The sequence below is a fragment of the Mauremys mutica genome, chromosome 8 (assembly GCF_020497125.1).
Source record: "Mauremys mutica isolate MM-2020 ecotype Southern chromosome 8, ASM2049712v1, whole genome shotgun sequence".
Classification (NCBI taxonomy): domain Eukaryota; kingdom Metazoa; phylum Chordata; order Testudines; family Geoemydidae; genus Mauremys; species Mauremys mutica.
Window position 1 is genome coordinate 82,904,360 of NC_059079.1, and position 15,312 is coordinate 82,919,671.

General features: G+C 39.7%; 1 protein-coding gene across 1 annotated transcript in view; it reads right to left on the reverse strand.

Annotated features, from left to right (window-relative positions):
- The window catches only part of TENM2 (teneurin transmembrane protein 2), a 966,597-nt gene that overhangs the window by 334,865 nt on the left and 616,420 nt on the right, over positions 1 to 15,312 (reverse strand). The window contains exon 7 of the mRNA XM_045027903.1: positions 12,026 to 12,235. Within this exon, the coding sequence (XP_044883838.1) occupies positions 12,026 to 12,235 (210 nt within the window). The remainder of the gene's footprint in view (positions 1 to 12,025; positions 12,236 to 15,312) is intronic.

Here is a 15,312-nt window from a genome sequence, read left to right on the forward strand (position 1 = left end):
CTGCCAATCCAAAATAAGCAATTTGGTTCTGCAAGAGAAATCCCTTTTCTCAATATTTTTGTTCTGTGGGGATATAGAATAACCATGCAAAAGCATTAAATGTATCCAGGGGTAGGCAACCTATGGCATGCATGCTGAAGGCAGCACGCGAGCTGATTTTCAGTGGCACTCACACTGCCCGGGCCTGGCCATCAGTCTGGGGGTCTTTGCATTTTAATTTAATTTTAAATGAAACTTCTTAAACATTTTAAAAAACTTATTTACTTTACAGACAACAATAGTTTGATTATATATTATAGACTTATAGAAAGAGACCTTCTAAAAACATTAAAACATATTACTGGCACGCGAAACCTTAAATTAGAGTGAATAAATGAAGATTCGGCACACCACTTCTGAAAGGTTGCCAACCCTGATGTATACAAACTATGGGCCTGACCCTGTGGGTAAGCTCACAAAAACTCCCACTGACCTCAGCAATAATAAATTAAAAAGTGATAACAGTAAACAATATTCAGCACTTATATACAGAGCTGAGAGAATAATTGGGACCTGAACTGGAAAAAAAATCAGGAAGAAATGTTTTGGTTCAAACCAAAACTGATTTTATTTTTGTGTTTTCTCACCAAAATGTAAAAAAAAAAAATTAAAAACACTTTTTTGGGAGAAAGGGGTCATTGGGGGAGGGGAAAGGGGGTCATTTTCAGGTGTTTTTAGCTCCCCCTTTTTGTTTAAAAAAACCTAAATTTCAAGATAAAACACTTTTATAAAATGAAAAGTCAAAACATTTTATTTTGAAATGGCCAAAATGAACTGTTGGACTTTTGTGAAAGCATTTTTTATTTTTGGCTGAAACTTTTTGCAAAATTCAACCTCAATTCATGAACAGTTTCGGTGTTCTGAAAAATGCTAATTTACTATTGCCTAAAAATTTTCACCCAGCTCTACTTATATAGCACTCAAAACCATGAACTAATTGATAAGTTAATTAATTCAGTGTACTACATTATCTCAGCCCAAACTTCCACCTGTCCCAGGAAGACATGTTAAATGACAGCTGGGAATTCCAGTTTTATATCACTTTTGCAGTAAGAAATTTGTCTATGACTGAGGTGTGGTTTTGTGAAAAGGAACAGGGGAATGGGAATCTGGTACTTATATGGCTCTAACACCATAGCATCTGGGCACTTCACAATACAATACAAAAGGAGGGAAGTTTAATTATATCTGATTTGCATATGGGGAACTGAGGCTGAGAGAGAATACATGACCAAGATAGAAGGTTACATACAGGAAGATTGAGATAGAGCCAGGAATTGAATGCTGATCTTTTGAGCTCCAGGCCAATGACTTAACCACAAAACCACTACTCCTCTCCAGACCAAATGCACTCCCTGAAGGTTTCATGTTAAACAGAAAAATATGCCCATGTCAAGTCAGTGATAAGGGTTGAGAAATCTTATTCTTCAGGGGCTAAGATTATCATCTCTATAGGTGACTGGGAGCACTGTGAAGCAGCTTGTACTCCAAACCACATGGTGCTCAATCAGCGAACACCCCAACCTGTTCCTGACATGGGGTCTCCATGACCAAGGCTACGTCTACATATGAATGCATACCATTCATTGGTGGCAGCATGTATGGTAAGTGCATCTACCCACCGCAGCACAAAGCAGGTTGAGTCCACACTGCAGTGTATAGCCACATGCATCAAAGGCTCTGATGGGTGCGGGGTAGGGGCAGGGAAGAGGTTATCAGCAGGGAAAGGCTCTGGCAGTGTGGAACTGCTGGAGCCTTTCCCCACTGCCTCCCTCCTGCTAGAGCCTTTCTCCATTGTCGGAGTTTTTCCCTGCAGCGGGTGAAATCTCCAGGCTGTAGCAGGGAGGAGCTGCCAGAGCCTTTCCCTGCAGCAAGCAAAGACTCCGGCAATGGGACACTACACTGCTAAAAATAGCAATTTAGCGGGAGGGCCCTACTCGGGCATGTGGAGAGCCATTAGGGTTCATACCCTTGGGTTCAGGTGTGTCTTTATTTGCCTAAGCAGTGCCTCACCATCTACGCTTTTATATCCCTGCTAGGCTTTGTGCTTTGTACGTACTCTGCCTGCCACCAGAAGAAGTGTGCAGACAAACCTGCTGCCTCAGAGGGCTCTCTTGGGGTATGTCTGCCCAAAACCAGCCCGAATCTTGGCACCCAACAGTGTGCTGAAACAACTGGGAACTTTCCCTCCGTATATTACAAACAAAGTTTCACTGTGTAAGAGTTCACAGCAAGCAGATTTTACTGCAATATATCTAGAGGAGAGATCACACACCTCGGGAGGCAGAATCTCTTCTGGCAATTTACGGATGATAAATAGAGGCATCAAGTTCAAAGCCTGCTCTAAATAATACAAATTTCTTATTCACTTATGAATTATTTTGCCACCTGATCCCTCAAGTTTTCAATCCTAATCAGTTTTGGGATAGAAGAGACGTAAGTACAGGTTACAACCACTACCATCACAATTCACTGGAAAGTCATCATGATATTTTAAGTAGTCATTGTCCCTTTTTGGTTCTGTGTATTTATTGATTTACCAAATTGCTAGACCTGAGCTGAGCATAAGAAGAACTGGTTAAAAAATAGGAAAAGAGCTCAGCTAGTAAAGATCCCTGGTCTTTAATTTGGTGCTGTTATAGCAACATGGCATCTCATACAAATGCATCAAACAGAAAGACAACTACTGCAGCAGAGAGAGAGAGAGAGAGAGAGCAACATGTAAAACAATATCCTTAGCATGGAAGGGGAAAGGGAGGGAGCTGAATGGCAAGGCGTCCTAGGTACATAGAAAAGGCCACTGAAACAAAAATAAGCTAGGGAACTGTGAATAAGTGTACCATTACAACAGATGGGAAGAAAACATGGAATCCAGTCAAATGGAACAGACTGAAATGCAATTTCAGTTGAGTGTGAATGCCATAGAATGCATTGTGGAAATATTTGGGGAGCTGGCACAAAGAAATAGGATTTTTCCTTCCACTTTCATGTCGATATATTTGAAAAGTAGGTATTTGCTGAAGCCAATAATTCACAACTTATACAAACATTCACATCCACAGCTTTCTCTGTTACAATTGGGTGGGAATAGGAGCATGTATTGTCTAATTGTAAAAGGAGTGGTGATATTTTTGCTGAGATATTAAAAACAAGAGAGAGAGAAAGAACCTGTCATCTTACTTTTAAAATTTAATGTAAAGACTGGCTCCAAACAGTAACCAAAAACTGACTGATCATCTCTTTATTTTATTGCTGGGTTCCCATGGTTGAGCATTCACTGATAGAATTGGTTCAACTCCAAGATATCTTCTTAGAAATAATAATTGTTTTCTAGTAAAACAGAACACTAGCAGAAAACGTTAATTTTACTTATAATCCTTTCCTAACCATTTCAGGATCACGGGTGTTCACAATCTCCTACTCTAAGTGCCTCAGTGTAAACACCAGAAATAATACACACACAATGATCACACCTTAGGTAAGGGTGCATATATAAATAGTTTTTAAAGGGTTAACAAATGTTTAATAGAGTTTATATTCATATTACAGACATGAGTACTATGTGATGCAGATGTTTATAAGCACATAAGAATAAGGTATAATGGATGGTTACAAGAAGCCTATTAACCTATTTAACTCTATAACTATGCATAACAATTGATTAACCATTTATTAACAGTACTCATATCCTGACACAGTTGCACAATGCAACTGCTGGACTGTCTCACTTGTCTGGTACTTAACTGAAGTCTTAAATAGGTAAATAAATTAGTGGTCTCAAACAAGTTGAATGGGGCAGAACTGCAATTGGCATTAACTGGCACCCCCAGCATAAAACTGACAAGGATTAAATGACCATGGAGACTGAACTATTTTCTCATTTATTAGAAGTGGCATCAAACAACAGGGGTGAGACATAATGGAAGGGGTGAAGCTTGGAAAGCTGGCACTGCCACTGTCTTTGCTGAACTTCTATTGCTAAAGAGAGGCTGCAGTTCTCCAAAGGTGCCAATTCATAATGTTTTACGAGTATGAAAAAACAAACAAAAAGATTTAAAAACACAAACAAGAAACTTTGAAAGTCACTATAACTCTCAAGAGCATAGTTTGATTAAAATAACATCATCAGGACCTATTGTCAATTTTAGGTTCTTTTTTAATGTAATATAGCTGGTTTTGTTACCTTACCACCTTCTGCTTGTGACTTGTGCAACCATTTGTTTAGCTGTTATGATTATAAGTTCATAAATTAATAACTACATTGTTTCTGCAATACCTAACATCTGAACTCAAGTCTAATGGTTGAAATTCAGAGATCTGCTGGCAGCCTCAACTGATTTTACACAGTTTAGCAGCAGCAGCAACAGTATCAGTAATAGTTGCAGCATAAAGGAGCCAATTCTTAAGGGGGGAAACAACTTTTAAATTTCAATGCAGAAACATGCCCTCTGCAGCTTCTCCAGTTCTAATGCCAATCTTATGCCATTTTAAAATGGGGGAAAAAACCTTGTTGGTGCTCAAGAGATGCAGCAGGAGAGTTAGACAGTGCCCCCAAATTAAAGAGATGGAAGAGTGAAGAATTACAACTAAAGTACAGAAAATTCCCTTTTGAAGATATACCTGATAAATATATAAATCCAGCTCAAAACAATATGCACAGAAAGTCATTAGCTCCTGAGCCTTCCTTGGTATCAGCTACCGTTTTCTAAACATATATAGCTGACAAAATGTAATAAGTTTCTAACCCATCTCATCTACCCTAAAGAAAGAAAACATGAAAGCTGGATACCCTCCCCTATATATTGTCAACTATTTCCTGAGAAGAAAATGCTTTTTGGGTTCACTCTCTCCATATTGATCATTCAGTGCACAATTCTTCAAGTTAATTTAGCTCTTTATTATTTCTGCGGCAGCATGCAGCAGACACCAGTGGGAAGGGAAACAAAACAAAAACAACCTGTAGTTTTGGGACCCCAAATTAACAGGAAATGAGCATTTTTAAATTTGAATATAGAAATTGAAATGTTCAGTCTTCAATTCCCTCCCTTGCATTGCTGTAAAATACCGAGAGAAAATGCTTGCTTGTGGTATTTCAATTTGAAATCTCAAGAGCATACAATGCTGTTTCTCAAGGTATTTTTACTGATATATAATATGGGACTGTGCAAGAAATGTGCAGATTGGAAACTACAAATAGGATTCTTTTAAAAAAAAAGAATGTGCCCCTGCCTGCATGGAGCCTTACCTGCCTAAGGTGGTCACTGACTTATCTTAGGCACTGTATTGGTGATGCCTAAAATGAAGCCTTTCACACTACTCAGATTCTAGGAATAAAAGTCGTTGACATCTTAATCCATGCACCTGCAATTAGATGCACAAGTATGAAGGGATTCAGAGCCACAACTATCCTTCCGTGGCTGACATCTCCACTCCAGAGGCCAGGAAGGGAGCTCAAGAGGACCAAATTAAAATGAAAAAGGAAAGTAACAGTGGAGAGGAGAGGCAACATGACAGTAGGGTTGCCAACTTTCTACTTGCACAAAACTGAACACCCATGCCACACACCCTGCCCCTCCTCTCCTCCAAGGCACTGCCCACCGCGCCCCTTCTCCAAGGCCCCGCCCCCACTCACTCCATTCCCTCCCTCTGTTGCTCGCTCTCCCCACCCTCGCTCATTCTCAGCAGGCTCGCTCAGGGGGTTGGGGTGAGGGAGGGGTGAGGGCTCTAGCTGGGGATGCGGGCTCTGGGGTGGGACCAGAAATGAAGAGTTCAGGGTGTGGAAGGGAGCTCCAGGCTGAGGCAGGGGGTTGGGATGTGGGGGGGGGAGGGGCAGGGGGAGGACTCCAGCTGGGGGTGTGGGCTCTGGGATGGGGCTGGGGATGAGGGGTTTGGGGTGTAGGTGGCTGTTCTAGGCTGGGACTGAGGGGTTTGGAGGGCAAGAGGGGGATCAGGGCTAGGGCAGGGGGATGGGGTGTAGGGCTCCAGGTGGCGCTTACCTCAGGCAGCTCCTGGAAGCAGCAGCATGTCCCCCTTCTGGCTCCTACACAGAGGTGGGCTAAGCAGCTCTGTGCGCTGCCCCGCAGCTCCCGTTGGCCACAGTTCCTGGTCAATGGGAGCTGTGGAGCTGGCACTTGGGGTGGGGGCAGCGTGTGGAGCCCCCTGGTTGCCCCTACATCTAGGAGCCAGAGCGGGAACATGCCGCTGCTTCCGAGAGCTGCAGGGAGTCTGCCTTAGCCCCACTGTGCCACCGACTGGACTTTTAATGGCCCAGTCAGCGGTGCTGACTGGAGCCACCAGGGTCCCTTTTCTACCGGGCATTCCAGTCAAAAACTGGACACCTGGCAACCCTACATGACAGTGATCAGGAGGAGGGCTCTCAGGAAGGGTAAACTCTACTTGAAATGGTCTGAGGCTCTGTGTCTCTCTCCATAGGCCTCACAAGAAAGTTACTTTGAATTAGAGTGGAACTATATTTCACTAGTTTGGTTAGTCACCAATGAGGAGTCCTATGAGATTAGAGAATCATGGGGTGAAAGCAGGCATAGACACTGCCTGGGTGTGGTACTGAAAGATGCCACTATAGAGCTAAATTAATAAGTAGGTTTTGTGGAAGGTCAGCCTTAGTGCCAAATGCTTTATGTTTGCCTCTCACAGTCCAAGATCTACATCTTTTCCATGAGTGGTGCAGATGGTTGACAGTAAGGATTTTATGCTGGATTGGGCCCATAACTTTCAAGCATCAGTGTTTGTTTCCAAGGAGATTATATATTTTTTCTTTTAAAAAATTGACCAGTACATTCTATTTTAAAAAGTGCCAGGGGATCTTTAATACCAGCAGTATTTAGTCCAGTTTAATACAGAAGAATAGTTCCTCTAGCAATCCGGCAGCCACTGAAATCATGCTGGGATGGATATGCATGCCTAGATTTCTTATCTACAGTTTAAACCGATATCCTTCTGGCAAAAAGATGAAGGTGCTACCTACTGAGTTACCCAAACCCTTTTATTTAGTCTTCTAAATAACATGAAGTCAATCCTTCATGGAAAAAAGTAAGCTAAGAATTCAGGATTTTTCTTGTTGCTATTTTATTTTCTACTATGTAAGCCGGTGGATACAGAAACTACTTTTCCATTCAGTGGGGGGTGATACTTCACTGTCTGCGGGAGACTTGATTGTTTTTCTGTGGGATTCTTCTTCTTTTTTTTTTTTTTTTTTGAAGATGACTTCTTCCATAGGGTTTTAAATTATACTACTGGATACTGGAGGCATCTGTTTATGTAACTCTGAATTGTAGAAGGTCAGAAAGCAGACTGTTTTGGACACTCCTAGAAGAGAATCTGCAGTTAGACCTTCAGGGGTGATGTAATAATAAAAAATCCCAGATTCCTTCAGAGCAATGCTTTCTATCCACTGGAACAGACTGCAGGAAAAGGCAGTTTATGAGCATTTGAATCCAAATCTCTAAATATGAAGCCCTGCTGTATTTGGTAGTACCTCTTAGTACCTTGCTGAGGAAGGTAGATCCTTTTAACTAGGCATTCACACAGCATTATAGCATGTTGCAATGGGGGAGGTTTAGGTTGGAACTTTTTCACTAGGCGGGTGGTGAAGCACTGGAATGGATTACCTAGGGAGGTGGTGGAATCTCCTTCCTTAGAGGTTTTTAAGGTCAGGCTTGACAAAGCCCTGGCTGGGATGATTTAGTTGGGGATTGGTCCTGCTTTGAGCAGGGAGTTGGACTAGATGACCTCCTGAGGTCCCTTGCAACCCTGATATTCTATGAGTCTATGTTTCACATTCCACATGTCATCATATCAAACTTGGGTTATGTTAGATTTTTGTTACTCTTTATTTTGAGTTTAACACAGAACCAAGACCCTTTAAGAGCAAGGTCAAAACCAGTGAGTTAAATAATTTATATTAACATACCCAATAACAACTGCACATTTCATAACCATTCAACCTGTCGCCGTCCCCCCAGACACAATGGCACCTGTGAAAAATCAAATTTCTTTCTTCTAGGCTATGTCCAGAATGCTCTGTGAATGTATACTGCTATACTGGGCCAAATGCTTTATATTAGTTCATCTGTGTCAAAAGATACATAAAAACTGAAAAATTGGGCCAAATTCTCCTTTCATTTAGATTCCTGTAAACCACTGGAAAAACAGCTCAGAGCAAATGAAGAACAGATTTCAGTCTCAGGGCTTGGTAAAATTTCTAGCTTCCCCTATTCTCAAATTCAAAATACTTTATGCAGACAAAAAGAAATTAACATTGCATTTGCTTTCATATTATCTATAGGACTCAGAGGATTCAAAATGAAAGTATAGTGCTGGATCTTAAATAATGCTCTAATTAACTATCCAATGAAACAAAATTTATCATGCAAGATGGTCCTCATTTCAGAAGAAAATAAATTGTATCCAGGGGTATGTTAGTTATACTGAAAACAGAAAACACAAACTTCTCTTGTTTCCAGGGTTGATGTTCAAATAGCAGTAAATCTTAATTTGACAAGAAAAAATGAGTGTCAGTAACTTAAAATCTATCCTGTTTATCTATGAAATGTACAGCCTATGGACAGATAACCACTGTTGTCCATTTTTGATTGCACACATCAAATAATATTTTCTTTAGATAAAGGTCATTTCTAAATATAATCACAAAAAAGCACATCCTGTGTCTATACAACAAAAGAAAATGAGCCTGTTTTCCATGTTAACTGTAAGAAACCATTCTAGATAGTGTAGTGACAAAATTGACCTCCTATGGAAATATTGTGCCCTCTGGTATCTTTACATGTATAAAATGCTACACATTTTTGGTTTCATTTTCCTCTATAATATTTGTGAGTTTTTCAAAAATATTACTAGCAGGTGCACCATATTTCAACAGCCTCTTGTCCTCCTTAATATATAATTCTGCTGAATAGCATATTAAGAAATAAAAGTAGAAAACATAAATGATGGGCGTTCAATTAAAAACAGCATAATCTCTGTTGCATATAAAATGGTTCTGCAACTGAAATCAGGTTCTAATGAGAGAAAAAAGGAATACATTTCCACATATTTTTAATTACACAGAATTTCCTCAAACATGATTTTTAATAATATATTCCATTAAGTTAACATCATATTTGAAGAAAGTGCATTTTCTGATTTCATTTTAAGCCTGATTTTGAGCAATTATAGTGTCATTGTTCCACAGTAGAAAGGTTGAATTCATTTACTGTGTGGTTATGCTAGTTATGATTGATGTCGCTTCTCCAAATGATAAACCAATCACCCCAATGATGTAATGTCATTTTAAGAGTGCTATAATCACATTTCTCTCAAACTAGAAGCTCTGATGAGTTCTAATAAAGATTTATTGTAGATTAAAGGCTTTCATAATATCAACAATGGATTGCTCATTTGATGGAAGATTAGATTAGGTAATTTTTTTTAAGCATATGCATTTTCCAAATATATCAAGAAAGGCTATCATGAAGGGCCCAGGTCAGTACATATGGATGACTATCAACTCACATCCAGGAAGACACATCTTAAACCCATTTAGGAGTTATCCTATAATCATGGGGTTGAGGCAAATATAAGTATACCATCAGCCAAACGGGAACACCCTTATTAAGTAACGTGATCAACATGAGAATTCTTAAAATTCAACATGGTCTTCTATGTTTATTTAAGTGTTTGCATCACAGCTTTTAAAGATAAAATCTTTGTCATGCATTAATAACCAGAGTTGGGCCTTAGATCCAAAATACTCTGAACTTTCTAGGGGTTTAGAATCCAAACACAGATCTAGTTTCCAATTTTTAATCTATCTCCCCTCTCTATTATGTGCTGAACTGAAACCTTGGATCCAAAGGCATTCAAATGCCATTTCACAGGCATTCAAAAATCAAATTATGATTCAGGTCTGAATTTTACAGCTCAGGATCATCTCTATCGATGACACACGCTACTTTGAAAGTCTTGCAGGTAGAAAGCAGCTTTGTTATTGTAACACTTAGCACTTAGACAAGCTGATGCTTAAGAACATGTGAGCGTTACCTATTTAAGATAAATATTAGTATCTTCAGTATTCATTTGTACACTAAAGGAAATACCTGGAATACTTATTTAGTTATTTAAGGTAGCTGGCAAGTTCTGAAGAGCCCCACCTCCCCTGCAAAGTCCTGTTCAAAGAATCCTACACACATCTGTGGTCGGAATGAGGTAATAGGTAATCACCTGTTTGTGGTACCTTCAAAATTAGAAATGAAACATAATAAGCTCCCCTCTTGAGAAACCTGATATGTTATTAAAGGAGAAAATAGAGCATGCTTGAAAATGGTTATGGTGGGGCACAAAGCCAAAATGCTGAGTCATACCAGCCTTTAAAAAAGTAATTCAAAATATTTTTGAGTATACTATAAAGGTACATAGTATCAGCCCACAGCCTGAGAGCAACATGAAACATGGCCAGGGCCACCCCGAGGCTCTACGACATAAAAGACTTGCAATGATAAATTATCATTTAAAATGAAATATAAAAAGTCATTCAGTTAAACCTGCAGATGCTTTTTAGTGCCACATTTCTCCATTCTCCAGTCAAACATTTGGGATCCCATGTATGACTACGTCCAGCAGATGACTCTGCTGGGTGCACCAATGTGTTGTAATCTGATTTAACGCTAGTATATCTTAGTCAGCAAACTTCATAATTAAAATGTACAAGGCACGTGCATAAATACCAAAAGATCCGTGCCACACAGGATCTGTAGTGTCACACAGACCTAAATCATTATAGAGAACAGAGGACCTGGGGAGAAGTTGTGAGTGATCAGTAATTGCATCTTCTACTTTTTCTGTCACTTTTCTGTGTGTTCATTGTGGTTAAATGTCAAGGCTATAAAACTGTAAGTAAAACACTTTTATTAGCTAAGGATTTTAAATGTACGTTAACTACAACAGTAGGTGAATAACCTTCCAAAACAGAAGTTCAGAATAGCATCGTTAAGCAGAATTAGGGTCAAATGCGTTTTTATAAAGAATATTTGAAACTTTCCCAGGCAAGAGACTAAGGGTCAGACTCTGTCCTCTGATAATTCCCACTTAAGTTAATAGGAATTACACACACACATATCTGAATATGGTACATATCAACTGGATGCATTTCCTTGACAAAATTACCTAATGCAAAAAATAAGGGAAGACTTGTGAGCCTTACATTTCCAAAAATAGTCTGTGATTTTGGGTCCCTTAGCCTGAGACATCTTGAGCCTCATTTTCAGAAAGCACTGAGCATTCACAGATTCTACTGACTTCAGATGGAGTCATGGGGGCTCAGCATTTCTGAAAATGGGCCTTATTGGCCCAAGATGGGCACCCAAATATTGAGGCACCAAACAGAGGCAACACAAAATCAGATCCCACTTTTGAAAACTGGGCCTAAAATGTTTTCCAGACATAAATTAGTTTTCTGAAAACATCAATAGTTTAGTTATATGTAGACTGACAAGCTAGGATTAGATATATTATTGAAACAAGAGCACAGACACAATAACCGGTGCAGGACATGCTTTCTGGTATACAGCCTCACAACTTGTTTTACATACATCATTAATCTATAAAAATGCAAACCACTACCATTGTGTACAGTACCGTATAGACACGTCCTTTCTACAAGAGACTGCTTCAAGGCATACCACCCAGTTGAGTAAGTCATTCTCTCAGCAACAGGGATGCACTAATAGTTTTTACATGCTCTAAATCACTCTTAACATAAAAGAAATACTCTACAGTGAAATAAAGGAAAAATAAATATGATACACAGTGTTTCCCAAAAAAACTTAAATGCAATAAATTACAAAAGATTGTTATTTTTTCTTCATTTTCATATTGAGGAGTCATCATTTTGTATGATACAGACATATACTTGCAAACATGACACAAAAAATGGTTATAATCACATTCCATATGCTTGCAATTTCCTTACCGCTGCTGGAAGCCTGTTGTGGCCCTGAACATGCTCTTAGTAGATATGAATTGGGAGAGAATTCCTCATCAGGGTTGGTGTCCATGATTTGATGGGAGGTATTGCTGTCTAGCAATGGCATCTGGCAGCTAACTGGTGGAGGATTATGGGAACTGGGCAGCTGAGCAGATGGGAGAAGGCTAGACGAGGATGTAGGTGGAATGGGACGACCTGGTAAAGAGGACACAGGGATCAAAGGTCAGCAATGAGTGTAATGAAAAAAAATATTAAAAAAAAGTCACATAAAACTGGCCATTAGTATATATGATTACAGTTGGGGCAGAATCAAAATACCTATTGATCACTGGTACCAACTTGCCCCTTTGTATCATATTCAGAATGATCAGCTATGTTGTGAAATCATTCCAGGAATGTCTCCACAGCATCAGCCTGTAACTGATTAGATGAGCTGATGCTGGATGAATGAGATACAGCTAAATGAAAAGGGGGGGGGGGGAAGGGAGGCCTAGTTAGCTCCATTTTTATCCCACAGAAATGTCCACAAATAAGAAAGCCAAAGGACCAGATCCTGAGAGTGCTGAGCTTCTGCATATCCCAGTCACAACAATTTCAGCATTTGATCCAAAGAGTTTTCATACAAAAACAAACCCTTGGTTACTTATAATTTATTACAGAAAAAAAAACCATAGAAAGCATATTCCCAGATTAAAATTCAGGTGAGGAACCAGCTCTTAAATCAAAGTAATGCTCTCCCTCAGGTTGCTTTCACAATGGGATTATGCATATGATTAAAATTAAGCATATGTCTACCCCTCAATTCAGCAGAGTACTTATGTTTCTCCTGTTCTGTATCTCAGCTCACTTGGGCCCAATCCAGTAAAGTGCTTAGGGTTTGATCCAGAGACCAATTAAAGTTAATGGGAGTCTTTCCATTCATGTTAACAGGCCAATGGGATTACTCACACACTTAAAAGTTAAGTATGTGCTTAAGTGCTTTGCAGGACTTGGGCCTTAGTGGCCAAAATGGATACATAAAGATAATCGCTGGTTACACCTTTTATCTTTTCCATTTTGCAAAACCATGCAACTTCCTGTTCAGCCATTTAGAATGATCAGACCCACTTCCCACCAGCAGAAAAAAGCAGAAAGCAATACAAAATTAAACCATTCTTCTGCCATCTTTCTAGCTGCATATTTACTGGGACCGGACCCACACTAAAATACAGTTCCTATAGCACCTCTGAAGAGAGAAAAGATGAATGATAGTCCTTCTATATTGAGGCAGCTAGACCCCAGAATGGCCTCTGGTATATAATCCCTGTGTCTCAGACAGAAAATTATTTCTTATCCCTGTAATATTCCCAGAAGTAACATTTTCAGAGGCACTACTATGGGCAATGTTCAATGCAACTGCAGCACAATCAAAATGCCAACACAATTTAAGCATGAGATACTGGAACAATATTCTTTGTAATTGTTTTCTTTGTTTACATTTTTTGATGTGTATACTCTATGAAGCCCCCAATTTGACAAGTAATTAGGATGCTTAGTTACTTTGGATGTTCTGTCTACAACAATATTTCCTGTATAGTAAATTGTACTGTATTTGCTAAGCAATTTCCATGTTTTATTAGGTTACTCACATATTTTTCCTGCAACTAGGAAACATGCCAGATGGTAAGCATGGGAAGCAAACACAAATTATGGGCCTGAAACCACTTAAGTCAATGGGAACTTGGCCACTGACTTCACTGGGAGCAAGACTGTATATAATATGTCTAAAACATAGTGATGACACTTATACTTTCTTGCTTTTGTCTGTTCTGCAGGATCCTGGACATGATGTATTAGAAGTACAGATTTCTTGCAAAATTCTGTAACAGAGGAAAAAATCCAGTTGTGGCAATCATATGTAGCCATGAATTGACCTTACAACAGCATTTCACCAAAGGTAGAAATGAATGCAGATTTCAAATATGGGCATAGCCCGATCCATTTGTGACCACAGTGGGCATCAGCACAAGTAAAAAAGCACATGCAGAATTTTGTCACTAATAATGACAATTGCCTCCAATGGCCTGAATATGGGAACTCACTGGAGTCATGGGACAAGAGATGTATGAATGTAGCACAGAATATATGTGGCCTGAACCTCCCTCTTAGAATGTTTTTGCTACAGGTGCCCATCAATACTAATGAAGACATGGGACAGTAATAAGTATAATCAATGTGAATTACCTCATTCCCGTCAATGAAATTACACTACTGTGAGAAATGGGCCATAACTAGGAGTTCTGAGACAGTGGAGTATTATAAGGGAATCCTTAAGACACAACCCAGACTCCATTGTGTGAATGCAGTGACTGAGCCATTTCTGCATCTCTGCTCAGGAATACTGTAGACATGTATAATGGGCAAGTCACATTTGCAAGAGTGAGCTAAGGCTGAACGTGGGTTTGGTCAACCGCAATTTCACACCCTCTCAGTCCCACTTCTTCCTAGTCCCATCTTCCAGGTACAGAATCTCCCTCCCCACCCACCGTGCACTCTTTTCTTCATCTCCTGATCTTTCCCCCGAAGTGAGGCAGCTCAGCCCACCCCAACATAAAGCTGGCTGAAATCAGGTGCATTGGGCAATATTGCCTCACTCCCAGTCTTTGAGTCACTGCACCACCCCCTTCTCTGACAACAGGACCCATATGCCCAAGATCTTGCCTTAGTCTGTTCCTCCAAACACTGACAGATGGGTGACACAATATTCTTTTAACTGTCCATAATGACTATGTCTGTTTGGGGGCGGGGTGGGAGGGAAGTACAAGAAGACCTGCATGCCTGATTTTGGAAGGAATAAAAATGGTTTGTGTTTGGTGAGTTGGAGAAATTGTTCAAGAGCAGTTTATCCATGTGGAAATGCAACCTCTGCGATGCTGCCAAGGTCAGTGAGGCATAGGAAGATATGCTGCATATGTGTTAGCCACAAACATTAAAGACACAAGACGACTATGTTAGATGGTGCACCCTCATTTTCAACATTTCTAAAAATACAGCAATGAAGAAAATGTACAATTTGAACATCTGGTTTTGGTGTTTTTTTGTTTTTGTTTTTTTACTATATGCATCCTGTTTTGCATTATGAAGCCCCAGCTTTCTTTATTGTACAGTAACACATAGGGAAGCTCAGTGGTACACATCAAATTGCAGAAGGAACTTTATGCATATGAAATGATAGCGCAGCTTCAAACTACTTTTCTGCTTAAATTATGTAAGCATGCAGAGATCAACCTTAC